General features: G+C 46.6%; 1 protein-coding gene across 1 annotated transcript in view; it reads left to right on the forward strand.

The window, feature by feature from the left end:
• Nucleotides 1–24109, forward strand: part of LOC125438523 (cytochrome P450 2C31-like) — a 48405-nt gene extending 24296 nt beyond the window's left edge. The window contains exons 2-7 of the mRNA XM_048506955.1: nt 2284–2444; nt 5643–5819; nt 7009–7150; nt 12559–12746; nt 15340–15481; nt 23922–24109. Of these exons, the coding sequence (XP_048362912.1) occupies nt 2284–2444; nt 5643–5819; nt 7009–7150; nt 12559–12746; nt 15340–15481; nt 23922–24109 (998 nt within the window). The remainder of the gene's footprint in view (nt 1–2283; nt 2445–5642; nt 5820–7008; nt 7151–12558; nt 12747–15339; nt 15482–23921) is intronic.
• The last annotated feature ends 2068 nt before the right edge of the window (nt 24110–26177 follow it).

Consider the following 26177-nt stretch of genomic DNA (forward strand, 5'->3'; position numbering starts at 1 on the left):
GCCGCGGGGCCCCTCTTCGCCCGCCCTGCTCCTTGCAGGGCGGGCACTTCACTCGCCCGGCGGCCGGCCAGGCCGAGCCACTGGGACCTGCTTCGCCTGCCCTGCAAGGAGCAGGGCGGGCGCTTCATTCACCCGGCGTGAATATCGAGGCAGCGGGGCCCTCTTTACCATGCTGCAAGGAGCAGGGGGGGCGCTTCTTTCGCCAGAAGCCCGGCCGAGCAGCCGAGCCCATCTCATGCTGCCCTGCAGGCGGAGATGTGAGCGGGTGTAGAGGTAGCTGGCGAGTAAGTGTTGAGGGGGGAGCGGGGGAGGGTGAGCCAAATGGCTCTTTGAGGGGAAAAGGTTCCCGACCCCTGATTTATGCACACAATTTACTGTACATGAATACAGCTTGTTTTGCCTGACAATCCTATGCATGTGCTTTTTTCCTCCTCTTTTGTTTTGAGGGAGTCCTCTGAAAAGCTACGCCGACATGATCTGAGACTCTGACATACGCACATACCCCTGGGACCGTTCGCACGAACGATCCCGGTAAAGGCAGGGAAGACAGCGCAGCGCCGCGCCGTCGCCCGGTCGACGTATCTTCCCTGCGATCTTCTGGCATGTCACCCAGGCCAGGGGACATGCCCCCTTGCCCTGCATGACCGCTCTGGTGTCGCAGGGAAGGTACGTTGATCGGGAAAGGGGGGAAAGCGCCTTCCAGCCGCTGCTGCTTGCACAGCAACCTCACTCGGGAAGCGAGGTGGGAAAATGGCGACTTCGCACCGCTCGGGGGGAGCGAGGGTGGCGTGGCTGCGATGCCCCCCATGTGAACAGCTCCCTGGGGACAGCGTTTTTGCCATCTCTAGGGCGCTGTAAATGGCCCATGCGGAAAGGGCCAAAGAGTGCTATTATTTCCCCTCTGTCTATTTCTACATGGCATTCTACTTCAGCTACAGCAGCAATGTCCATGGAGCTGCTACAGCACAAACCTTTGAACATTTATTTAAAAATCTAAAAATGAAGCCATGTGGAAAAAAGCAGGAAAAAATAGTGGTCCTTTCAGAAGCATTCCAGATAGCTTAAACAGCACACTAGAACAATTCAGAAGCACAAGGAAGCTCTGAAAAGAGAAAGCAATGATGGCTGAGCCCCAGGATATAAGAGGCTGATTCCGCATGGGCCAAAAACAGCAGTGTGAAAATGGCGTGAAAACAGTATAAACCCTTTTACACCATTTCAAACCCTTTTACACCCGGCTCACACTGTTTCACCGTTTCCACACTGCTATTTTGGCCCATCGCGGGAATCAGCCAGGGGGGCACTGAACAGAGTTTTTTTTAAATCAGTTAGTAGTCAGGACCAAAAATGTTTGGGTCTGTAATAGCACAAAAAATCTGTTAGTGGCTGGCTGCTCAAACTGTTTGTTTGTTTGTTTGTTTGTTTGTTTGTTTGTTTGTTTGTTTGTTTGTTTGTTTGTTTGTTTGTTTGTTTGTTTGTTTGTTCGTTCGTTCGTTCGTTCGTTCGTTCGTTCGTTCGTTCGTTCGTTCGTTCGATCGATTGATCGATCGATCGATTGATTGATTGTCGAAGGCTTTCACGGCCAGATGCAATTAGTTGGGGTGGGCTTTCCGGGCTGGTGGTCTGGTAGCTGTTGTTCCTTACGTTTCGCCTGCATCTGTGGCTGGCATCTTCAGAGGTGTGTCACAGAGGGAAGTCCGTTACACACTGTATCCAGTGAGAAAGGAATGTTTTAGTGGGGTATAAATTTTTCATGTCTCCGAGTGGGGAACCAATCAGCAAGTGTTTAGGTGGAACTTGCTATGCAAAGTTGTGGTTGATAGAATAATATTGTAGGTGGGGGTTTTCAGTCCAGGGAGTGATTCACATTAGCATTCCCTGCAGCAGCAATATTGGTGAATGCAGATCCTGTGTTTGGGTGGAATCCATTGTCCGTGAACTTAGCATGCCCTTGGCCTTTGCTTCTTGTGTTTTTAAGTACTGATAGCCAAGCTTTGTTAATTTTAAGAGTCTCTTGTTTCTTGTTGAAGTTGTGTTGGTGTTTGTGAATTTCAATGGCCTCCATTTCAATTTCAATGTCAGACTGCACAACTTGTAGTTTAAATTTCATTGTTTCTATAATCTGAAATGCAAATTATTTCAAACATTTGTCTCTAATTCGAAAAATAGATCCCATAGCCTCACTTACCCAGGGATAACTTCATTCTTTAAATCCTCCTGTAACTGTTAATCAGGGAGGCAGTTTAATATTATCATGAGCAATACTTATTTTTTATTTTTCAGGACAGCCGTTTGACCCTACGTTACACATCACCAATTCTGTCACCAATGTGTTCTGTCTCCTGAACTTTGGTCAACGGTTTTCTATTGGCGACGAGGACTTTCTCAAGCTGAGAAATGCCTTATCCCAGGTTCTCCAATTTACAACAACCTTGTCCCATATTGTGAGTTGACTTTTTTCATCATACATCAGACATGTCTCATCTCCCATGTAATATTCTCCTAGACATGAACGTTTCCTCATGAATGGACAGGACATACATTTATATTCTTTTCTGAAAATAGCCAATCCTTTAATTTAGGCTTGGAAGCATGAAGAGAAACATATGAGAGGAGCTTGGGGTGGATTAAATTTGCAGACACCAGATTATTCTTTGGGGATTTACAAATGCTTGCCCAGCCCAGCCCAGTCTAGTTCTCACCGATAGGCGTTTCGCCCGTGACCCGTGCGGCAACCTGGGGGCGGTAAAAACACAGCCCCAGGCCACTGTTAAGCACGAAGCGCCGCTGCTGCTTGCCAGCAGCGGTGACTCTGCGCTTCCGCCACCTCCCCAGAGGCGGCGTCAGGGGCCGCCCTAAAGCAACAACCCTTTAAAGAGGTTGTTGTTGTTGAGGGAAAGGAAGCGTCTTCCGGCAGCATGATGCGAACAGCGCCTTGCCAGGCTTTTATCTCCATCCCGCCCCACTCCGCGGTGTCACAAATTAAATGCGCCTGCTGGGGTGTCACCAGCCCGCCCACTGTCCTCCGACCTCCAGGGCAGCATTAAAGCGGGCTACCTGCTAAGCTGGCATTACCGGCTCGAGAACGAGCGGCTTCACGTCTTGAACGCCTGCGGAAATCTCACCAGCTCAACGCTCCGTTATGAGCGAGGCCACTTCACCGCCCGCCAGAAAACTCTTAGCGGCATGGGGCATATCCCTGGCGCTGCATATACAAGCGGCCGCTGGCGATTTTAAAAACCAATTATTTATTAATAATTGTATTTATTCCCTGACTTTCTGTCCATTCAAAACCACATGGTAGGTAACAATTAAAAATAGCATTACAGAAAAATTAACATTAATCACAAATAAAAAACTGAAACTAAAACACATGGGCAAAGACACAAAAACAGCAATGAAACCTATGGCCAAAAGGTGCAATTATTGAGGGAATGGCAGGCAAGACAAAATATTCTTCATTCAGTGATGGAAGACTGTACTATAAGTGGACAGATGAATATGTCTGAGGAAGAAAGGGCTATAATATTGGTGCAATAGCTGGGAAGGCCATCTCTTGGATTGCCAACCATCTTATCTCATAAGATGTGAGCACTAAGTTTAAGCAATAACAAAAAAAAGTTCAGTAAAATTCAGATTTAGCTTGTTTCACCTGTAAAGTTATCATTATAGCTGAATCATCCGAATCCTACATTCGGTATACCAGAATGTATTTGGATATACCAAAAAATTCGTGTTCGTTTGCATTTTTCAGTAATTTGGGGGAAGGTTATCCATTTCCAACCTGTAGGGAGCACATTTATTAAGTAAGAAGCACCAATATTTCAGGAGACCCTCCTTATGATACTACCCAGGTTTTGTTAAGAGTGGTTCAGGGGGTCCAAAACTATGGGGGTGCTCCAAAGTTCATTGTTTCCAAAAGGAGCTAATAGGAGGTGGTGAACTACATTTGGGGGTCCGTAACTTCAGACCCCCTGAACCAATTTCACCAAACTTGAGTGGTATCATCAGGAGTGTCTCCTAAAGATACCCTAAAGTTGTGGTACTGCTAGCTTAAAAATGCTCCCCTGACAGACACCCCAAAATGTCCTCAAATTCTCCCATTGAACTGACCTGGCTCCATTGTAGCCAATGGGGAATTTCCAGCTGCAGGGCGCACATTTTTCAAGGTAGAGGCACCAAACTTTCCGGATGGCTTTAGGAGACACTCCTGGCAAGATCACCCAGGTTTGGTGAACTTTGCTTCAGGGGGTTCAATGTTATGGGTAGGACCCATCTTCCACTGCTCCCCGCACTGTTGTATTCAGGACCAGCTAGAATTTTAGAAGTCACAAGGTTGAAATCTCACCACCCCCACCCCCACCCCCACCAATCCACATCAAATTTAGGTGAACTTTGGCATGGATTGGGTGGGATTTAAAGGTTACTCAGCTCCCTTTAAATCCCCAGCTGCAATCCATGCCGAAACTCCCTTTACCCCCCCCCTTCCCCGAATTCAGTTGAGTGCCTGAACCGCATTCAGATTTGGGCATTCAAATGGATTTGGATTTGGCTTGTATTTGGGCAGCTTGAATTCAGCCCGAATACAAGCCGAATCGGCCGAATCGGGCTCGTTTTGGCTGTTTTGGCGATTCAGCCATGCCAAATTGCCAAAAGCACAACCCCTCCCCCTTAGCTGGCCCTGCCCTGAAATTTGCAGAAATTTCCCAAGCCAAAGTTGCCAACTCTATTGGGTAGGTTTGTAGGAGGGTCCATGGACCTTAAGCTGTACAGGTCCCAGACCTCATAGGACTTCAACATTTAGCCCCACCCAGCATGCATTGCAGCACATGCACTACCGTTAGGTTTGTCAGCCTTCAGGGGGTGGCTGGTGATCTACTGGGATTACAAACAGATCTCCAGGCAACCAAGTTCACCTGCAGAAAAGGGCTGCTTTGGAAGGTGGAAGTCCCGGCCCACCCTTCTCTGTCACCACCCCCCAAATTTCCAGTTATTTCCCAACCCAGAGCTGGCAACCCCAATACCCACGTTAGGGGAATTTTTCTGATGGCCTGTTATCAGCCGTAATTAGCAGTGGCTGTAACAGTGGGTGGCTGGGAAGTGTGGTGACATCTCCTCCCCCTTGAATCTCTCCTGCCACTGCTGATGATGGCCACCTAAAAGCATGTCAGCTTCCATTAGCCATATAAGGAGAATCACACCCAGAGGTTTCCATTGGTTAAAAGTGAGTGAAGGGAGTGGAGGTGGGATTCTATTCTTTTTTCCCTATGGGAGAGGGAGAGGAGCTGCTATTTTTATTATTATTTTATGATGTATCCTATGTAAAGCCACCCGGAGTCCTTCGAAAGAGTGGGCAGGCAGGGTATGTGAAAGAAAGAAAGAAAGAAAGAAAGAAAGAAAGAAAGAAAGAAAGAAAGAAAGAAAGAAAGAAAGAAAGAAAGAAAGAAAGAAAGAAAGAAAGAAAGAAAGAAAGAAAGAAAGAAAGAAAGAAAGAAAGAAAGAAAGAAAGAAATGCTATAGAGGGGTTTTTTTAAAATGTGTGCATGTTTAAGCAGAAGGGAAGGAGTTTTGCAGGCCACTTTGAGACTCCTTATAGTTGAGAAAACTGGGGTATCAAAATCATATCTTCTTCGTACCTGTAGCTGTATGAAGCCTTCCCATGGCTCATGAAACATCTTCCAGGACCTCACAAGAAGGTTTTTGAAACCCGTGATTATGTAGCTTCCTTTGTAAGCAAGGAGATAGAAAAGCATAAGGTGCATCAGTCTCTGCATGAACCACAAGACTTCATCGATTACTATCTACTTCAGATGATGAAAGTAAGCATTGCTTTTGTGTTCTCAGAGATGGGCATTTGGGCATTTCTCCCATTCTGATTAACCTCACATAATTGCTATGGGGAAAAATGACTAGGAACCATGTACTCATGTTGAGATCCAGAGTGGTCCAGTGGTTAAAAGAAGGTGAATTGTAATATGAGAACCAGGTTTGATTTCCCACTCCTCTACATGAGTAATGGACTCTGGTCTGCTGAAAGAGGTTTATTTCCCTACTCCTCCACTTGAAGCCGGCTGGGTGACCTTGGACTAGTCTCAGGACTCTCTCAGCCCCACCTATCTCACAAGGTGCCTCTTGTTGGGTGAGACATGGAAGGAGTTTCTACGCTGCTTTGAGACTCCTTATGGTTGAGAAAAGTGGACTATAAATCCAAACTTCTCTTCTTCCGTCCTGAGTTGCTAAAATGGATTGCCCTATAGTTTTTTAAATTTTGGTTTAAGATGTTTTCTGGACTAATATGCATAAAACATATTGAATATGTAAGGGTGAGAGTGAAGCATGGGCTAATCGGTATGCTCATTTCCTTACAGCCCATAATTTCCCTGGGGCGCTGTGTGGTTTCCGGGCTGTATGGCCGTGTTCTAGCAGCATTCTCTCCTGATGTTTCGCCTGCATCTGTGGCTGGCATCTTCAGAGGATCCGATAGTATATATATACTCCACTTGCTTTCCAACTATCAGATCCTCTGTTTGGGACATATGGGGTGATATGGTCCCTCATTAAATTAAATAATTTCAAATTATTTTTTAAAATAATTCCTAATTTTTGGAGTCCCATTGACTCCTACAGAAAGCAGACTAGGCTGCTTGCAAGAAAAGGAAAGTGAAACCTGTTCTTTAGATAGCTTGGCCTGGCTTGTTTAAAAAGTTAACCTGGTCAGCCTGAAAACAAGGTGTTTATTGTCCCCTGAAGGGTGCTGGTGTGGTCTTGCTGTAGGTTTGTGCCTTGGCACCTGCTTCACCTCATACTATATGAACACTGGCCCTGGCAAAGACAGCTGGGAACTATTTTACTGTCCAGATTGTTCTGTCTCTGAGTATTTTCAGTTTTGTGGGGCACTGAACACTTTTCAATTGAACACTGGGTTAGGGTTAGGTACAGTGCTTTGCTTAGAAGAAGTCTTACAATTCATTGTAAACTCCATTTTATTTTTCCTGTTGGCATTAACAGAGCAAGGGGGATCCCAATTCTACCTACAATGAAGAGAACCTCATCGAGTCCATTATGGACTTGTTCGCTGCAGGGACGGAAACCACCACCACCACACTCCTCTGGGGGCTGCTCTTAATGACAAATTATCCAGATATTCAAGGTAAGAAATGCCCGTGCATCTGAGCACAAGACATTATGGCCAATTATGCACAAGGTGGCTGGTGCATAATGGGGATGAATGTCCGTCGTGGCAATATTTCTTGTATGGACCTATTTCCTTGAGCCCCGCTTTCACTTTCTGCCTTTGAACATGAAGGTTCCATACAGCAATTGCGACTAATAATGTAACTCCCTGAACTGGGTTAATCCCTTTCAGGTACCGCAGTTCATTGATTCTCAGCCTCCTGCAGATCACCAGATCTCCGGATCTGAGCGCCCTCCACCTCGCTCTGCCTGGATGTGCTGGCAAAGCCAGGGCTCCGAACCCTCCCCCCTGCATCCAGATCTCCCTGCTTCTGGAGAGCAGTGACCTGCAAGAACTGAAGCCCGGCCCGCCTTCCCTTACCCCAGCTCTGACTAGGGCAGTGGTGGTGAACCTTTGGCACTCCAGATGTTATGGACCACAATTCCCATCAGCCCCTGCCAGCATGGCCAATTAGCCATGCTGGCAGGAGTTGCTGGGAGCCAACAGTTCCTGGCATCTCTGGAGTACAAAGGTTCACCACCACTGGACTAGGAGCATCTGAGGGGCTCATCCAAGTCCAGCCCTTGCAGGCGGCTCCATGATTTGGGGGATCCCTCCCTACATCACCGAGTCTTGCCAGCAAGCGCTTCTCTCCCATTCTCCAATCCACCCTGGAGGATCCCAAACAACCTCCCTCTGGTCCAAAGGACACTGCTCCATCCCAGATTCAGAAGGCAAGCATCCCTCGCTGAGCACCTGATCTGATCCTCCACTTCAAACCGATTCCCGTAACAGGGCTTTCTCCTTCCCCACTTCCCCAGAGACACAGCTCCTAAGTTTTTACCTCGCCAGATTCCCGCCTTGCAAGGCTTGCAGGGTCATGGTCGCATGCCCTCCTGAGTGCCACTGGAGCCCGGTGACCACCCCAGAGTTCCTCTCCGCCTCCCTGCCACGTGCCACCTTGCAGTCGGCTTTTCAGCTGCTAACCGCTTCGCCCCGGCGTTTCACGCACGGAGTTTTGGCGGGAAGCAGGTGGCGTCCTTTGGCGGGAAGGAAAGCAATGAACGGCGCACCTCCTGCTTACTGCTTCAGCAACCGCGTTGCTCGCAGGGGCGTAACAAGGCAAACTCAGAGCACGTGACTCCATCGCTCACATGTTTCGATGTGACTCAAAGTTCTGATGCTCTGGGCAGTTGTCCAATCTGCCAAACGGACATTTCGCTTATGATTTCCCTGCACCATAAGAAGAAGAAGAAGAGTTTGGATTTATATCCCCCTTTCTCTCCTATAGGAGACTCAAAGGGGCTTACAATCTCCTTGCCCTTCCCCTTCCCCTCACAACAAACACCCTGTGAGGTAGGTGAGGCTGAGAGAGCTCTGAAGAACTGTGACTTGCCCAAGGTCACCCAGCTGGCATGTGTTGGAGCGCACAAGCTAATCTGAATTCCCCAGAGAAGCCTCCGCAGCTCAGGCGGCAGAGTGGGGAATCAAACCCGGTTCCTCCAGATCAGAATGCACCTGCTCTTAGCCACTACGCCACTGCTGCTCCTTGTTAACTTTGCTATAATTAAAATCATGAGTGATTTATGTGTAATGGGTATAGGATTGTGAAGAATCTGGTAGGAAAGAGATATTTGTATTTGAGCCAGCCCTCAAAAGCAGACACAAGAGCTCTCAATGTATCCTGGTGCAAAATCTGAGTTTTCTACAGACACACACATCCATATGTGCAGCCACCCTCCCCCACCATGACCAAACAACTTTTTTTGCACCAGGTCATCAGGGAAGGAGGAGAAGTGTGGAGAGTGATTTTCTGACACATCCCCCCCCCCCCGCATATGACTAAATGGCTTCAGCCCAGGGACATTTGACCGTATACGCCCCTGCATCCCAAGGATGTTCAAAGAAGCGTCATAGGAAAGAAATCCACACAGCTTTTCCCCAAAGATGCCTTCAGGAAGTTTTATTTCAGCTCAACGCATCATTTTTTGAAAAGACTAAACTAGTGGTCTTTTTTCCCGAAGACAGTTTAAAAGACATATAGCGGTGATGGTGAACCTTTTTGAGACCGAGTGCCCAAATGGCAACCCAAACCCCACTTATTTATCGCAAAGTGCCAACCCTGCAGTTTAACCTGAATGCTGAGGTTTTAGTTTAGAAAAAGACGGTTGGCTCCCTCTTCCTCCGCCCCACCTGCTCGAGTAGGAGCCAGCCTGCTCTAGCCTCCAGCAAGTCCCGCGCGCACTGCTCTGTGCCTCTCTAGCATCTCTGCCTCCTCTATGCCCCCCCCCAGGCATTAGCCACTCAGAGCACAGGCACCAGGCCCGCCAGCCGAGTCCTCCAGGCTCACCACAGCGCATGCACATCATGCTCAGTGGCCCAGGCCAGCCTTGATGTGTGTGTGGGGGGGGTGATTTTCCACCCCCCACATGACGAACTCTGTGTGCGCGTGCCCACCCGTGCCATAGGTTCGCCATCACTGACATATAGGTACATACAGTGGTGGGATTCAGCAGGTTCGCACCACTTCGGCAGAACCAGTTGTTAAAATGGTGCTCATAAACAACCAGTTGTGAAATTATTTGAATCCCACCACCAGAACCAGTTGTTGAATAATTTGAATCCCATCACTGGGTACATATAACCTTTCACGGCATAACAGGTCCAAAGTGGACTAACAGTTAAAAGGAATATAACACACTTGTAAGTAAAAGAAGTAGACATTATAAACTTTTAGAACAAATTGTAATAACATAACGAAGAAACTGGGCCATCGTTTCCAAAATATGCATATCTACATGGTGCAATAAAACTACAGTCTTATGCAGATCGGATAGACCAGTGATGGCGAACCTTTTTGAGACCGAGTGCACAAATTGCAACCCAAATCTCACTTATTTATTGCAAAGTGCCAACCCGGCAATTTAACCTGAATGCTGAGGTTTAAGTTTAGAAAAAACCGTTTGACTCCCTCTTCCTCAGCCCCACCCTCTCGAGCAGGGGCCAGCCTGCTCTAGCCTCCAGCAAGTCCCGCTGCACACACACACCACTCCTGTGCCCTCTCCTGGCATTTCTCTGCCACCTTCTGTGCCCCCCCCCCCCCCCCCACTTGGAGGCAAAAGCAAAGCCACCCGGAGCACAGGCACCAGGCCATCAGCTGGAGTTCTCCTGTCTACACAGCGATGCGTGCTCATCGTGCTCAGTGACCCAGGCCAGCCTAGATGTGTGTGTGTGTGGGAGGTGATTTTCCGCCCCCCACATGACGAACTCTGCGCGCGCGTGCCCACAGAGAGGGCTCTGAGTGCCACCTCTGGCTCGTGTGGCATGGGTTCGCCACCACTGGGATAGACAATCAGTGCCCACAAGTAGGAGAAGTAATAGTTTTGTCCCAGCTGTACTATACAATGGGAATGTTGCAATACATGCACAACAGATTCTTTGCCATTCTTAGCTCTTTCATGGGGGGGGGGAGTTTTAGAACCCACCCCTGACATAGGGCTGAGGGTAGAACATTCCATTTAACAAGAGATAAAGCATGCCTAAATTTAGGTTTAACTTGTAAATATAAATATTTGGCTGTTACAGAAGGGCTAAAGGGAATCCAGAGAAAAAGAGGGGAGCAAAAATTTTCTGCTTTGCTAATTAGGCTCTGGTGCTCCAGATCCAAAAGCATTTTCCTAATGACACTAAGTATTTCTTTGGGAGGCAGCATACCTAGTGTCGCAAGAGATAAACCCAAATCACAGATTTTATCTATTGGCATGCCCGCCAATCTGTAGAATGTACAACCAACAATACCTGGGATATGAAGCTCCTATCCTCCTGTTTGAAACAAAGGCAAATCCAAAACTTGAATGTGATACCCCATGCCTGTCAGATTCCGTGTTCAGACAATTAATCTGAATGGGGAACCTGACAATGCCCTTGTTTCAAGCAGGGGCTGACCTGATTCAAGGCCACTAAATGAGACAGGATGCTGGACTAGACTGACCACTGATCTGATCCAGTAGTAATTGGCCCTCCAGAACAACCAGTTGGCTACTCTGTGAGACAGGATGCTGGACTAGATGGACTTTCAATCATCTGATCCAGCAGGGTTCTTCTGATGTTCTGATGTTCTTATGAAGGGCTCAGCTTCTAGGCCCTGTTGTTGGACCTCCAGGAACTGGATGATAGATGGATGCTAGATGGACCACTAATCTGATCCAGCAGGGCTCTTCTGATGTTATCCTAAAGGCCTTGGCTCTACGCCCTGTTGTTGGTCCTCCAGAAGAACCGGTTGGCTACGGTATGAAAGATGCTGGACTAATGAACTCTCTTTGGTGTGATCCAGCAAGGCTCTTCTGAGGTTTTGAGGCCTTGGCCTCTGGGTCCTTGTGTTGGACCTTCAAAGGAACTGGTGGGACATTGTGTCAGTCATGATGCTGGATGAGATGGACTACTGATCTGATCCAGCAGGGCTCTTGTAATGTTCTTATGACTCTCGGTCCCATGCTTAATTCCATTATTTTGATATTTTACATGCCAGTGAGCACATGCTGACTTTTTTGCACTTAAGAACATAAGAACATAAGAACAAGCCAACTGGATCAGACCAGAGTCCATCTAGTCCAGCACTCTGCTACTCGCAGTGGCCCACCAGGTGCCTTTGGGAGCTCACGTGCAGGATGGGAAAGCAATGGCCTTCTGCGGCTGTTGCTCCCGAGCACCTGGACTGTTAAGGCATTTGCAATCTCAGATCAAAGAGGATCAAGATTGGTAGCCATAGATCGACTTCTCCTCCATAAATCTGTCCAAGCCCCTTTTAAAGCTATCCAGGTGAGTGGCCATCACCACCTCCTGTGGCAGCATATTCCAAACACCAATCACACGTTGTGTGAAGAAGTGTTTCCTTTTATTAGTCCTAATTCTTTCCCCCAGCATTTTCAGTGTATGCCCCCTGGTCCTAGTATTGTGAGAAAGAAGGAAAGAGAGAACACTTCCTGTTCACTTCTCCTGTAAATTGTTAATGACAATGGAAATGCAGACGTGGCAGCACTATCTGCAGCAGAAGAACATTTTCTAGGTCTTCAGTGGGATTCAAAGGGTGTAACTAAGATAGCATTACTTGGATGTATCTCAGCTGACATTCCAACATTCCAAGGGAGATCTTCAGATCCTCTGAAGATGCCAGCCACAGATGCAGGCGAAACGTCAGGAGAGAATGCTGCTAGAACACGGCCATACAGCCCGGAAACCACACAGCACCCAAGTGATTCCGGCCGTGAAAGCCTTCGACAATACATTCCAAGGGAGGCTGTGGAATACTTTCACCTGCAATCAATGTCTCCCACAATTTGCCCAGTACCTTGTCACAAATAAAGCTTTCGTTTTATTTCCCTTAGGGAAAGTCCAGAAGGAGATCGATGACATGTTGGGTTCCTCTCAATCATTTTCTTACCAAGATAAGAAGAAACTGCCCTACACCAATGCTGTAATTCATGAGATCCAACGTTATCAATATATCTTATTGTTTGGAGTCCACAGACAATGTTCAAAGGAAGTGAACATGTTTGGTTTTTGCATTCCAAAGGTAACAGAAGTCTGTTAATTATTAACTTGCTTATATTTTGCCTTTTCCCCTGGGATAGCATAAAACAATCACTGAACGATGCTATAAAAGAAGAAGAGTTTGGATTTATCACCCACTTTTCTCAACCATAAGGAGTCTCTGGGTGGCTTTTAAAATCCTTCTCTTCCCCTCCACACAACAGACACCTTGTGTTGTAGCACAGCTCCCTGCCCTCCTCTAAGTGATAGCCATTCAAATTCTGAAAGAGAGCAATTGTGCAAATGTTATAACCTTTGTTTCGGTTAGCTTTATGGGCTAAATCAGGAATAGAATTTACAAGGCAGTGGATGTTAAATGGAGCTTCTTCAAAACCCGTAAACATTAAAAAAAAATGCAACCAAACTTATGTAATGATACACAATGGTAACAGACAGGATTTCCCAACTCATGCTTGGGAAATTTCTGGAGGTTTGCAGGTCATACCTGAAGACAGCAGAGTCTGGGGTGAGCTCAGTGATTATTTGAGTCCAGCCATGGAAACTGCCATTTCCTGTCTGGTATCTAACTGCTATAGCCTGGAGATCCCCTATAAAACCAGGAGAACTTCAGTCTCCACCCAGAGACTTACAACCCTCGTAACAGAAAACAGAAACTTGCAACATACAATGGCTTTAAATTATGTTAAGCAACTGGTTCCCTTTTGATAGAACTTTGTGCTGAGCAGAACCCAACTTTTCTGTATCACAAGGGTCAGTTTTTTCCTGTAATCCGCCCCAAGCAGGACCCTGAAGAGGCAACACAGAGATATCCTAAATCAATAAATAGTTCTCTTAGGTGTTTTCTAGACAGACCTAATATCCTGGGACATACCCGGGATCATCTATCCCAGGTTATTTGTATCTTGGTTTCTCCCTTCGAATGGCTGCCTTTCATCGGGTTAAGACCGGGAGGAAGAATTCCAGTTAATTATGCACGAGCCCCCATTTATTTTCATTTTCCACACGAATGTTTCTGTGTGTGCACGAACGTTCCCGTTTTTCCGATGTTCTGATTGGCTGTAGCTGTAAGGCAGGGAGAGCAGACGGTATCTGCACGGGAGCAGGAGTGGAGCGGGGGTTTTCAAACAAAATGTCAATTTAGCTATTTTTGAAAAACCCGCGAGAAGGAAAATCTCACAGAGCTGGAAGCCATGCAGAATTCATGGGCAGACTGGGATAGTTTACCTCCGCATCCCAGGATTTATGGTCTGTGCGAAAAACATCTTAATGTTGTTTACTTCCATACTATTGAGAGACATCACTTGCCCATTTGTACACATGGGCAGCCCCCTTCAAAGGGATGGGTGCCTGTATGCTGCACCATGGTCGTGTAATCTCTATCTGTTGGTTCTGTGGGGCAGAACTTGGAATGAGTTTGCAACAACAAATTTTAAAAACAAAATGGTTTACTTTCTTAACATATAACATCAAACATCAACATTTAACGTCACACTTCAAGGTCCTCTTCAGGTTTCATTTCAAGTCCTTCTAGTTATAGTCTTCTGATATTGCCAAGTCCAATTCTTCCTGCAAGTGGGTTGGCTCCTGAAGACTCCAAGGGCTTGGTGAACGGAAGCCTCAACATGATGAAGAAGGTTTCCAGGAGAACTCTCACCCATTACAGACACAAAAAACCCTGAAACAATAAACTCCAACATTTACAACATAGCAAAAATAAACAACTACCTTCCCGCTAGTTCCCAACAAGGTGTTAAGGGCTTACACAAATCAAGGTCTGAGTCTGGTAGCCTTCTCTCTACATGAGCTCTGCAGCCTCTTGCTGCTTTGAGTCTCCACCCCTTTCTGGGTCAACCCATTCTGAGCATGGGGGTTACAGTCGCTCCGCCCTGCCATTCCCAAGAGGACTTTCCAGTGGCATTGGAAGGCAAAAAAACACCAAAAAGCCACCATTGGGCTTAATGGACTTCCACCACTGAAAAGTTGAATGGATTGCCACTGAAAAGATACAGGATGGAAAGTGATGCTACAGGTCACGCTGGACAAGTCCATTAATTTCTTGGAAAATATATTTCATGCTCCCTTTCCTGCGATATAGCATTCCCATGTTTAATGTATTGTCGAAGGCTTTCACGGCCGGAATCACTGGGGTGCTGCGTGGTTTCCGGGCTGTGTGGCCGTGTTCTAGCAGCATTCTCTCCTGACGTTTCGCCTGCATCTGTGGCTGGCATCTTCAGAGGATCTGATAGTAGGAAAGACCATCAGACCCTCTATCAGATCCTACTATCAGATCCTCTGAAGATGCCAGCCACAGATGCAGGCGAAATGTCAGGAGAGATTGCTGCTAGAACACGGCCACACAGCCCAGAAATCACACAGCATTCCCATGTTTAACAAACATATATATAGACCTGCACAGGAAATGGATATAATAAGTGTACAACATCTATCCTATATTTGAGCCTATATTTGAGCCTAAGTCTGCAAGAGTTCCCTGAAGCCTGAAAAATATTTCTAAGGTTCTTCCAGGGTCAAAAGGTTGAGAAAAGTGGATCTTAATCATACAAACAAACGTGATGCTTTGGATAAATCCTTGACCAATACTTTCTTCCTTTCAGGGAGCCACTGTTGTTATAGATATTCAGTCTGTTCTTCTTGATCCAAAGCAGTGGAAGACGCCTCACATGTTCAACCCAAATCATTTTTTGGACCAGCATGGACATTTTGTGGAGAGAGAAGCATTTCTGCCATTTGGAGCAGGTAAATGTAGACGTCCCAACTAATTTATGATTGAGATTTATATAAATATTTGCCCTATTTAGTGTTGAGCTTTGAAGAAGAGTTCATTAAATAAGAGCCCTGATCTATTTTTTCATAAAATATGAAACCTCCCTATCAATATTGTTTGGCCCTTTCTGCGGGCATCGGCTCTATCATCCTCCCTGGCACCAGCAAAAGAATTCTGCCGGGCGCATGAGAGTGGAGGGCCGATTATAGACGTTGCAAAGCATTTAACAGAGGTTGGCGCAGGAGAGGCTGACTCCGCATCGTCCATGTATGCTTCTCCGTCCCTCTCCCACTTACCTGCGTTGCTGTGAGTAAGCCTGCTGGCTCCTCCTAAAGCCACAGCCACGCAACCCTCCGACCTCCAGGGGTTGGAGGACAGCGAGGGAGGGTCTTAGGAGGACACAACGAAGCGCTGTGCTGGACAGCGATGAGGCTAAAGTGGGAAGAACGAGGAGAAAACTGCTGCATCATTCCCAGCGGTGCTGTTCGCACTGCGCAGCGACTGAACAACGCTTGTTTTACTCAAAAACTACCCTTTAAACGTGGATTGTTTTGAGACTGGCGTAAGCCTGAGGGAGGGAAGGGGAACCGAATTACGGTGCTGCTGCGTTTCAGCAGCGCCGCCTGTGCGAATGGCGGCCTGGGGACGGCGTTTTTGCCATCCCCAGGCCGCCGTTTTTGGCCCGTGCGGAAAGGGCCTCTGTTTTTCATGAATCCTTTTTAAAAATTCTATTTCGAATACCTTTAATGGCATATAAATAGTTTCACATTAACACTGCAAAATAATAGCAGCCTTTACAACTTCTGATGAGTTAAAATAACACCATTTAAAAATTTAGCCACCGCTTCCAACAGCTCGTAGTTGTGGCTGTTTAAAAGATATATAACCTTCTGTTTATCTGTAATGCCTTCACTTCCACGCAGGAAGGGGATTATGTGCTTCTTCCTACCTATCTCATAAAAAGGACAATTTTTTCATGAATGAAAAGTAAAGTTGTGATTACAAATAGGAAATGAGAAACTTTTTCTTTCTTTCTTTGCTTCCTTCTTTCAAAATACAGTGACTTATAATCAGTTAGAATTTCAGACTAAGATGGACTTATTTATTTATTTATTTATTTATTTATTTCCATTTTTGGACCACCCTCCCCTGAAGGGCTCAGGGCGGTGTACATCAGTATAAAATATGATGATAACAATAAAACAACCTAATACAGTTTTAAATTCACAGAATTTAAATAATAGTTTAACAGTTTAAAATGTACAGATTTCCCCACAGAATTTAAATAAATCAGTTGAACTACACAGATGGCGACTTATCCCAACCCCCTTCCTGCCCACAGGAAACCTAGTTGGTATGAGGGTCTGATGGTCACCGTGGCTTGCCAAAAGACTGGCAGAACAGGTCAGTTTTGCAGGCCCTGCAGAAACTCTGTAGGTCCCACAGGGCTCTGATCTCACCTGGAAGCCTGTTCCACCAGGTAAGGGCCAGGCAGTAAAAGCCTGGCCTTGCTGGGGCTCCAGCGGATCTTTTAGGACAGGGATTTCCAGTAGATGCTCCTCCATAGAACAAGGGCCTAGTAGGAGACAATCACGAGGAGATCGCGATCCCTCTCAGATCTGGAAGGTTTGAATCCCACCCCAGGTTGAGTCCATCCTCTGCCCTGGGGGGGCCTTTCTGATAGCGTGATCCTGAACCAGTCACACACCCTGAGACTAACCCTTCTCACAGGGCTGCTGTAAAGACAAAATGCAGGACAGGAGAATGCTGTAAGCTGCTTTCAGCCCCCATTGTGGAAAAGGGAGGAGTATAAATATAATATATAAAATAAAAAAATAAATCCTAAGACATAATCTGTAGTCATGCCCACGTTGCCCCAAGGAAGAGACGACAGGAGGCGGGAGGCGGGAGATCATCATGTGATGCATGATCTCGCTCGGGCTGTGCGATGCAAGGAGGAAGCGTCCGTGTCTGGGTCTGATCCACACCTGGAGGCGGGGGCTCCATTGTCCCGCTTGTCTGGGATACCTGGTGGCTGTGGGCAGGTGGTTCACTGACCTGTGACTCACACCCGAGGTGAAGGATGGGGGGGAGGCGGGTGTGACCAGAAGGAAGGCCCGTGGATTGGGCCTGACATTCCAGCTCTACCTCTGGTGCTGCTGGTCAATGACTCATCCCTACAATAATCATTTAAGGATGGAACTCATGGTGATAACTCACTTCCAACCAATCACCGTGAAGGACTTAGTTCCAGTCAAGTCATGTGTTCTGAGGGGTTGGCCCACCATTCCTTGCGCAAGTCAATCCCTGCCTCTCCCAAGCCAGAGACAGCAGGCCTAAAGACAGCTAGCAGCCAAGGCCTCATAGCTCAGCAGCAGCCCAGCAAATCCCCACCTAGATTTAAGGAGCAAGCAGAACCCGTTTCTGCCAGCCTCAGAGGCCAACTTGGGGAAATGGAGGCTGGGGCAACATCTTTTTTGCACTGCCCCTATAGCGGTGGTACTTGTGAACCCTCTGGCACTCAGATGTTATGGACTACAATTCCCATCATCCCCTGGCAGCATGGCAGTGGCCCATGCTGGCGGGATGATGAGTGCGATCTGGAGTCTCAATGTTCCCTACACCCGGCCCTATGGGCGCTCCACCCCCCGCCATGACCAAAGGCCACCCTCCCCCACTACAACCAAAGAACAATTTTTTGCATCATGTCCTCTCAAAGCCACCATCACATTATAGACCATGTCTCAACTCACAAATCCGAACACAGCAACGGGCCATGGCACACAGCAGAGATTTAAAAAAATTGGCAACATTTTCAAAATGCTTTCAAAATGTTTAACAACTGTTATAACACTTAAAAGTATTTTAAGTGTCATACAACTTAAAATGCTTTCAAAATGTTTTATTGCTGCCGTGAATAATGTTTTATTACCCTCCACTCATTCCTTTGCATTTCTCCCAAGCGTTGCCAGAAATAATAGCCAAAAACCACAGTACCAGTAAGCCTGAATTTCCATCTCTTTCTCTGAATGCCTATTGCACACTTGTATCTACAAGAACTCCAAGCACTGCAGATTCATCCTCTAATTGCTAAGGGTGCAGCCCAAAGTAATCTCTGGATGACCCAAAGGTTTTCCCACGGGGGTGGGGGGGCTTGAATTTATATGGTGAGCATTCATCATATAGATAGCCAAGGCCAGAAGCTGCTGTGGACTGTAGGCAAATTTTCAAGGAATGAAAAGTGCCAGGATTACAAATAGGAAATGAGAAACTTTTTTCTTTCTTTCTTTGTTTCCTTCTTTCAAAATACAGTGACTTATAATCAGTTAGAATTTCAGACCAAGATGGACTTCTATTTCTATTTATTTATTTATTTATTTATTTCCCCCATTTTGACCACCTCCTGAAGGGCTCAGGGCGGTGTACATCAGTATAAAATATGATGATAACAATAAAACAACCTAATACAGTTTTAAATTCACAGAATTTAAATAATAGTTTAACAGTTTAAAATGTACAGATTTCCCCACAGAATTTAAATAAATCAGTTGAACTACACAGATGGCGACTTATCCCAACCCCCTTCCTGCCCACAGGAAACCTAGTTGGTATGAGGGTCTGATGGTCACCGTGGCTTGCCAAAAGACTGGCAGAACAGGTCAGTTTTGCAGGCCCTGCAGAAACTCTGTAGGTCCCACAGGGCTCTGATCTCACCTGGAAGCCTGTTCCACCAGGTAGGGGCCAGGGCAGTAAAAGCCCTGGCCCTTGCTGAGGCCAGCCGGATCTTTTTCGGACCAGGGATTTCCAGTAGATGCTCCTCCATAGAACAAAGGGCCCTAGTAGGGCAATACGGGGAGATGCGATCCCTCAGATCTGGAAGGTTTGAATCCACCCAGGTTTGAATCCATCACTCTGCCCTGGAAATTTTCTGATAGCGTGATCCTGAACCAGTCACACACCCTGAGACTAACCCTTCTCACAGGGCTGCTGTAAAGACAAAATGCAGGACAGGAGAATGCTGTAAGCTGCTTTCAGCCCCCATTGTGGAAAAGGGAGGAGTATAAATATAATATATAAAATAAAAAATAACTCTAAGACATAATCTGTAGTCATGCCTTTAATGCTGTCTCTAAGGAAGAGACGACACGCCATGGGATTTCATCTGCGGAGAGAGCCAGCTAGCAGGAGCGGGATCCCGTGGACATGGCGACTTCTGCTCTTGTGTGCTAGCCCCTGGCTCCTTTCTTATTAGGCTTCATAAGAGGCAGAAATGTATGGACCAGGAGGCAGGAGATGGAGAGCGGAGATCATCAAATGGGTTGCTACGCAGGAGGAAGCGTCCGTGTCTGGGTCTAATCCACACCTGGAGGCAAGGGCTCCATTGTCCCTTTGTCTGGGATACCTGGTGGCTGTGAGCCAGGTAGTTCATGACCTGTGACTCACCGGGGGGTGGGGGATGGGGGAGCGGGTGTGACCAGAAGGCCGTAGTTGGGCCGGCATTCCAGCGCTCTACCTACGGTGCTGCTGGGTCAGCGGCTCATCCCTACAATAATCATTTAAGGATGGAACTCATGGTGATAACTCACTTCCAACCAATCACCGTGAAGGACTTAGTTCCAGTCAAGTCATGTGTTCCTGCACAGGGGTTGGCCCCACTGCATTCCTTGCCTAGTCAATCCCCTGCCCTCTCCCAACCCAGGAACAAGCAGGCCTACCGGGGCAATGGCAGCAAGGCCTCCGCAGCTCAGCAGCAGCCCAGCAAATCCCCCACCCCCTGGGCCCCCAAGGAGCAAGCAGAACCGTTTCTGCCAACCTCAGAGGCGTAGCTTGGGGAAATGGAGGCTGGGGCAACATCTTTTTGCACCCTGCCCCTATGGCAGTGGTGGCGAATTGGTGCCACTCCCATCTCCCCTGGCAGCATGGCCAATTGGCCATGCTGGCAGGGGATGATGGGAATTGTAGTCCATAACATCTGGAGTGCCAATGTTTCACCACCACGGCCCTATGGGCAGCCACCCTCCCCCGCCATGACCAAAGGCCACCCTCCCCCACTACAACCAAAGAACAATTTTTTGCATCATGTCCTCTCAAAGCCACCATCACATTATAGACCATGTCTCAACTCACAACCAACACAGCAACGTGGGCCATGGCACACAGCAGATTTAAAAATTGGCAACATTTTCAAAATGCTTAAAATGTTTAACAACTGTTATAACACTTAAAAGTATTTTGGCAACAATACAACTTAAAAATGCTTTCAAAATGTTCTTATTGCTGCCGTGAATAATGTTTTATTACTCCCACTCATTCCTTTGCATTCCCAAGTGCCAAGCAGAAATAATAGCCAAAACCACAGTACCAGTAAGCCTGAATCTCCATCTCTGAATGCCTATTGCACACTTGTATCTACAAGAACTCCAAGCACTGCAGATTCATCCTAATTGCTAAGGGTGCAGCCTCCAAAGTAATCTCTTCTGGATGAATTAAAGGTTCTGCAAATGGGTGGGGGCTTGAATTTATATGGTGAGCATTCATCCTACTTGCAGCTAAGGCCAGAAGCTGCTGTGGGACTGCTTTAAGTAACAAACTCAGAGGCCCCTTCTGCACACGCAAAATAATGCATTTTCAAACCACTTTCACAACTGTTTGAAAGTGGATTTTGCTATTCCGCACAGCTTCAAAGAGCACTGAAAGCAGTTTGAAAGTGCATTATTCTGCATGTGCGGAATGAGCCAGAATCTACTTTCCTGATTTGCTCTTGAAAAATCTGTCTGGAGTGCTGAAACTGTGCAGAACTTCCACATTCCGGGGCAGTAAGCCTCTGAATACCAGTGCCAAGAGGCAACATCAGACTTTGGCCTCTGTGCCTTTTTGTTGAACCTCAGGGAATTTACCGTGGGGAATTTACTCCAAGCATTCCAACACATCACTCTCTACAATCCCAGGTGCAGAGAAATCATGAACAGCTATGTGTTTGTGTCCCCTGCTTTTTCTTCTAGGCTCCTTTGTTTACAATTTAGACATCACAAACTTTGAAGATATAGCTATTATTCAAACATCCTGCATTGTGCAGAACTAGGGTTGCCTGCTCCAGACTGGGAATTTCCTGGAGATTTCCAAGGTGAAACCTGAAGAAGGGGGTTCCGAGAGATGATAGACTTCAGTGGAGTGCAGTGCAGAATATACCATACAAATGGGTGCTGTGTGGTTTCCGGGCTGTATGGCCGAGTTCTGGCAGCATTCTCTCCTGACGTTTCGCCTGTATCTGTGGCTGGCATCTTCAGAGGATAAATGTTGGGAAAGCAAGTGGAGTATATATATCTGTTGGAGTGTCCAGGGTGGGTGGAGAAACATTGTCTGTGAGTAACAAAGAAGGCAACCAGGTCAATAGTTGAGGGCATCTGAATAGAAGTATGAGCAACAATGAAGACTATAGCATGGGAGTAACAATGGAGATAGCAAGGTCACTGGTGGGAGCATCTGAATAGAAGTATCCTGGCCTTTGTTTCTTTTGTCTATGGTCATCCTGTGTTTGTGTGGAGCTGGTTAGACACTGTCTTGACTCTAGTAAGCCTTCGACAATACATACCATACAAAGTTGCCATTTTCTCCTGGTGAACTGATTTCTGTACTTGGAAATAATTTGTAATTCCAGGAGATCTCCAGTCACCACCTGGAGTTTGGAACAATATGACTTGCACTCCTTAGCTAACTATTATGTATCCGAAATTCATTCCACTATCTATAGTGAAAAACCACATGATGCACTTACTTTGAGAGACACGGTATTATAAAATTACATGCCAAAAGCTATACCAAAAACAAAACAGCCACAGGCAGCTAAAATAGCAAGGGGGAAGACTGGAAGATTTAAAGAGAGGTCTTTTTCAAATGGAATCTAGCATGCAACACTTACACATGTATATGCATACATGTATATGCATACATTTTTTTAACTATATGGCTTCTGCATAATATAAAAAACTACTAATTAAAACTTTGCAGGTTCAATTGTTCAAGTTTCATGGCTGGATGCATTCTAGCATTTATGTTCATGCTGCCTGTGTGCGGTTTGCGCAAGGCAGTTTTATAGTACTAAACCATTACCTACAAAGCGATTATTTTCCTATTCAATGCATTAAAGATCTCGTGCAAATGCAATTCACAGATATCATACTGTGCTTATGTTGGAAGATAACAGGGAAGAGCCACACACTAGCTTTTGTTTTGACGAGCCCCCTCCTGAAGTCTCTTCAAAACTGAAAGTTGAAAGTAATCTTTTCTTTTAAAACTTACCAGTGCAATTTTCAGAAGGGCATGCATGATCTCTTCTCTTCTGTCACTGCTGGCTGCATTCCAGCCCTTTCATCGGTTTCTCCCCCCTCCCCCCTTCATGAGGCAAATTGAAAACAGGAGCCAATGAGAAGAGGGTTCATTTGCATGCAGACTCTGAGGATGCCGGGGGACAGTTTAGAGGAAATATCCTTTTGGAGGGGCAGAAAGGGATGAGGGCAGATTACAAAGTAGTGATTTGCAGATGCCCTGTGGGTGCTGGGAAACTGTGTAAAATGAAGTTGGAACTCACCATAACTTGAAAGGTTTGCCGATTGTGAGACTTAAATATCTAACTGAGGGAGTTTTAAAATATATGTATATAGAGAGGAGGCAGGCAGGGAGGCTGGCAGGCAGGCCAGGAGGACTATGGAGATGAAGGGAGGATGAGGATGCAATTGGGCAGAGGGGTGATCCAGTAATTTTGCACCTCTATCCCTACAGGGAGTGCTCTGGTGATGTGGGACTCCTAATGGGAGCCAGGATGGACTCTAATGGGAGCCATATGTGACTTCAATGCAGAGCTTGGTGCATGGACTCTAATGGGAGCTCTGGGTGATGTGGACTCCTAATGGGGAGCTCTGCGATGTGACTCCCACGGGGAGCGCCTGGGTGATGTGATTCCCACGGGGAGCGTCTTGGTCCCCGGATGTCCCCATGGGAGCTACACCTGTGGCCAACCTCACACCACTTCTACTACCCAGTCCCACATGGAGGATTGGTTCCCACAAGCAGGATCATTCTCACTTCTCCCCACCCTTGATTCCCAAAGCCTGCAGACCTTGAGAAGCAAGGGGGGAGGGGGGAAAGACAGCACTATCCTGCTTGCCTTTTCATTGTACATCATTGAACTCGGGTCGTCTTGCCAATTTTGGCTATATATAATTTCCCCTTTTTTGAAATGTCAACAATGCATCCCGTGGTGGGATTCAAAAAAAATTAACAACTGGTTGTTTACAAGCACCATTTTAACAACCAGTTCTGCCAAAGTGGTGCGAACCGGCTGAATCTCACCACTAGATGAATCTCTGAAACTCTACTTATTCGATATGTTTCTTTTCCATGTTCACTTTACAGGGGCCCGTGTCTGTCCGGGGGAGCAGCTAGCAAGGATCGAACTCTTCATCTTCTTTGTCAGAATGCTGAGGACATTCACCTTTCAACCGCCAGAAGGAGTGGAAAAAATCCAAGAAGATGTTGTAGTACGAATGACTTCACCTCCCTGTCCTTATAAGGTCTGTGCTATTCCCCGCAGCAACGCATAAGAACAAGCCTGCTGGATCAGACCAGAGTCCATCTAGTCCAGCACTCTGCTACTCGCAGTGGCCCACCAGGTGCCTTTGGGAGCTCACATGCAGGATGTGAAAGCAATGTCCTTCTGCTGCTGCTGCTGCTCCCAAGCACCTGGTCTGCTGCTAAGGCATTTGCAATCTGAGATCAAGGAGGATCAAGATTGGTAGCCATAGATCGACTTCTCCTCCATCAATCTGTCCAAGCCCCTTTTTAAAGCTATCCAGGTTAGTGGCCACCTACTGTGGCAGCATATTGCAAACACCAATCACACGTTGCGTGAAAAAATGTTTCCTTTTATCAGTCCTAATTCTTCCCCCCAGCATTTTCAATGAATGCCCCCTGGTTCTAGTATTGTGAGAAAGAGAGAAAAATTTCTCTCTGTCAACATTTTCTACCCCATGCATAATTTTATAGACTTCAATCATATCCCCCCTCAGCCGTCTCCTCTCCAAACTACAGAGTCCCAAACGCTGCAGCCTCTCCTCATAAGGAAGGTGCTCCAATCCTTCAATCATCCTCGTTGCCCTTCTCTGCACTTTTTCTATCTCTTCGATATCCTTTTTGAGATGTGGTGACCAGAACTGAACACAGTACTCCAAGTGCGGTCGCACCACGGCTTTATATAAGAGCATCACAATCTTTGCAGTTTTATTATCAATTCCTTTCCTGGGGACAGCATAGAGTTTGCCTTTTTCACAGCTGCCATGCATTGAGTTGACATTCCCATGGAACTATCAATTAAGACGCCTAAATCCCTTTCCTGGTCTGTGACTGACAGCACTGATAGCGTGTATGTCAGTGATGGCGAACCTATGGCACGTGTGCCAGAGGTGGCGCTCATAGCCCTCTCTGTGGGCATGCACAAACAGAGTGCCCGCCCCAACACATCTAGGTTGGCCTGGGCCGCTGGGCTCGTTTATTAGCATTAAACCTAAGACCCAGTTTTGGGGAAGCAGTGTAGGTAACCCTGTTAAGTGCTGTTAAACCCCACTGATTTTTATGCAAAGAACTAAAGCATGATCCTTTACCTGGAAGTAAGCTTGGTTGCTGGCAATGGGGCTTGCTTCTGAGTAAATCCTTCTAGGGTCGTGATTCATCCATTGGAATTGTTGCACAGTTGCTTCAAAGCAACGCCACTGACTACCACCAAGCTTACTCCCGAGTAACGCACGCCTCTGAGCCAACCATTTTTTCTAAACAAAAACTTCAGTATTCAGATTAAATTACCGTGTTGGCACTTTGCAATAAATAAGTGGGTTTTGGGTTGCAATTTGGGCACTCGGTCTCGAAAAGGTTCGCCATCGCTGGTGTATGTGAAGTTTGGATTATTTGTCCCTATGGGCATCACTTTGCATTTTGCTACATTGAACTGCATTTGCCATTTCTTAGCCCACTCACCTAATTTATCAAGGTCCACTTGGAGCTCTTCGCAATCCTTTGCTGTTCTCACCACCCTATATGATTTGGTATCATCTGCAAACTTGGCCACCACGCTGCCCACCCCTACTTCCAGGTCATTTATGAATAGGTTAAAGAGCACTGGTCCCAAAACGGATCCTTGGGGGACACCACTCCCTACATCTCTCTATTGTGAGAACTTCCCATTTACACCCACCCTTTGTTTCCTGTTCCTCAACCAGTTTTTAATCCATAGGAGGACTTCCCCTCTTATTCCTTAATTGCTGAGTTTTCTCAATAGTCTCTGGTGAGGAACTTTGTCAAAAGCCTTTTGGAAATCCAAGTAGACAATGTCCACTGGTTCCCCCTTATCCACATGCCCGTTTACACCCTCGAAGAACTCTAGTAAGTTTGTAAGACATGATTTGCCTCTGCAAAAGCCATGCTGACTCTTTCTCAGCAGGTTTTGCTTTTCTACATGTTTAATAATTTTATTTTTAATGATAGATTCTACTAATTTACCAAGAACAGATGTCAAACTGACTGGTCTGTAATTTCCCGGGTCCCCCCTAGATCCTTTCTTAAAGATTGGTATGACATTGGCCATCTTCCAGTCTTCAGGGATGGAGCCTGATTTCAGGG

The sequence above is a fragment of the Sphaerodactylus townsendi genome, linkage group LG08 (assembly GCF_021028975.2).
Source record: "Sphaerodactylus townsendi isolate TG3544 linkage group LG08, MPM_Stown_v2.3, whole genome shotgun sequence".
In the NCBI taxonomy this organism is placed as follows: domain Eukaryota; kingdom Metazoa; phylum Chordata; class Lepidosauria; order Squamata; family Sphaerodactylidae; genus Sphaerodactylus; species Sphaerodactylus townsendi.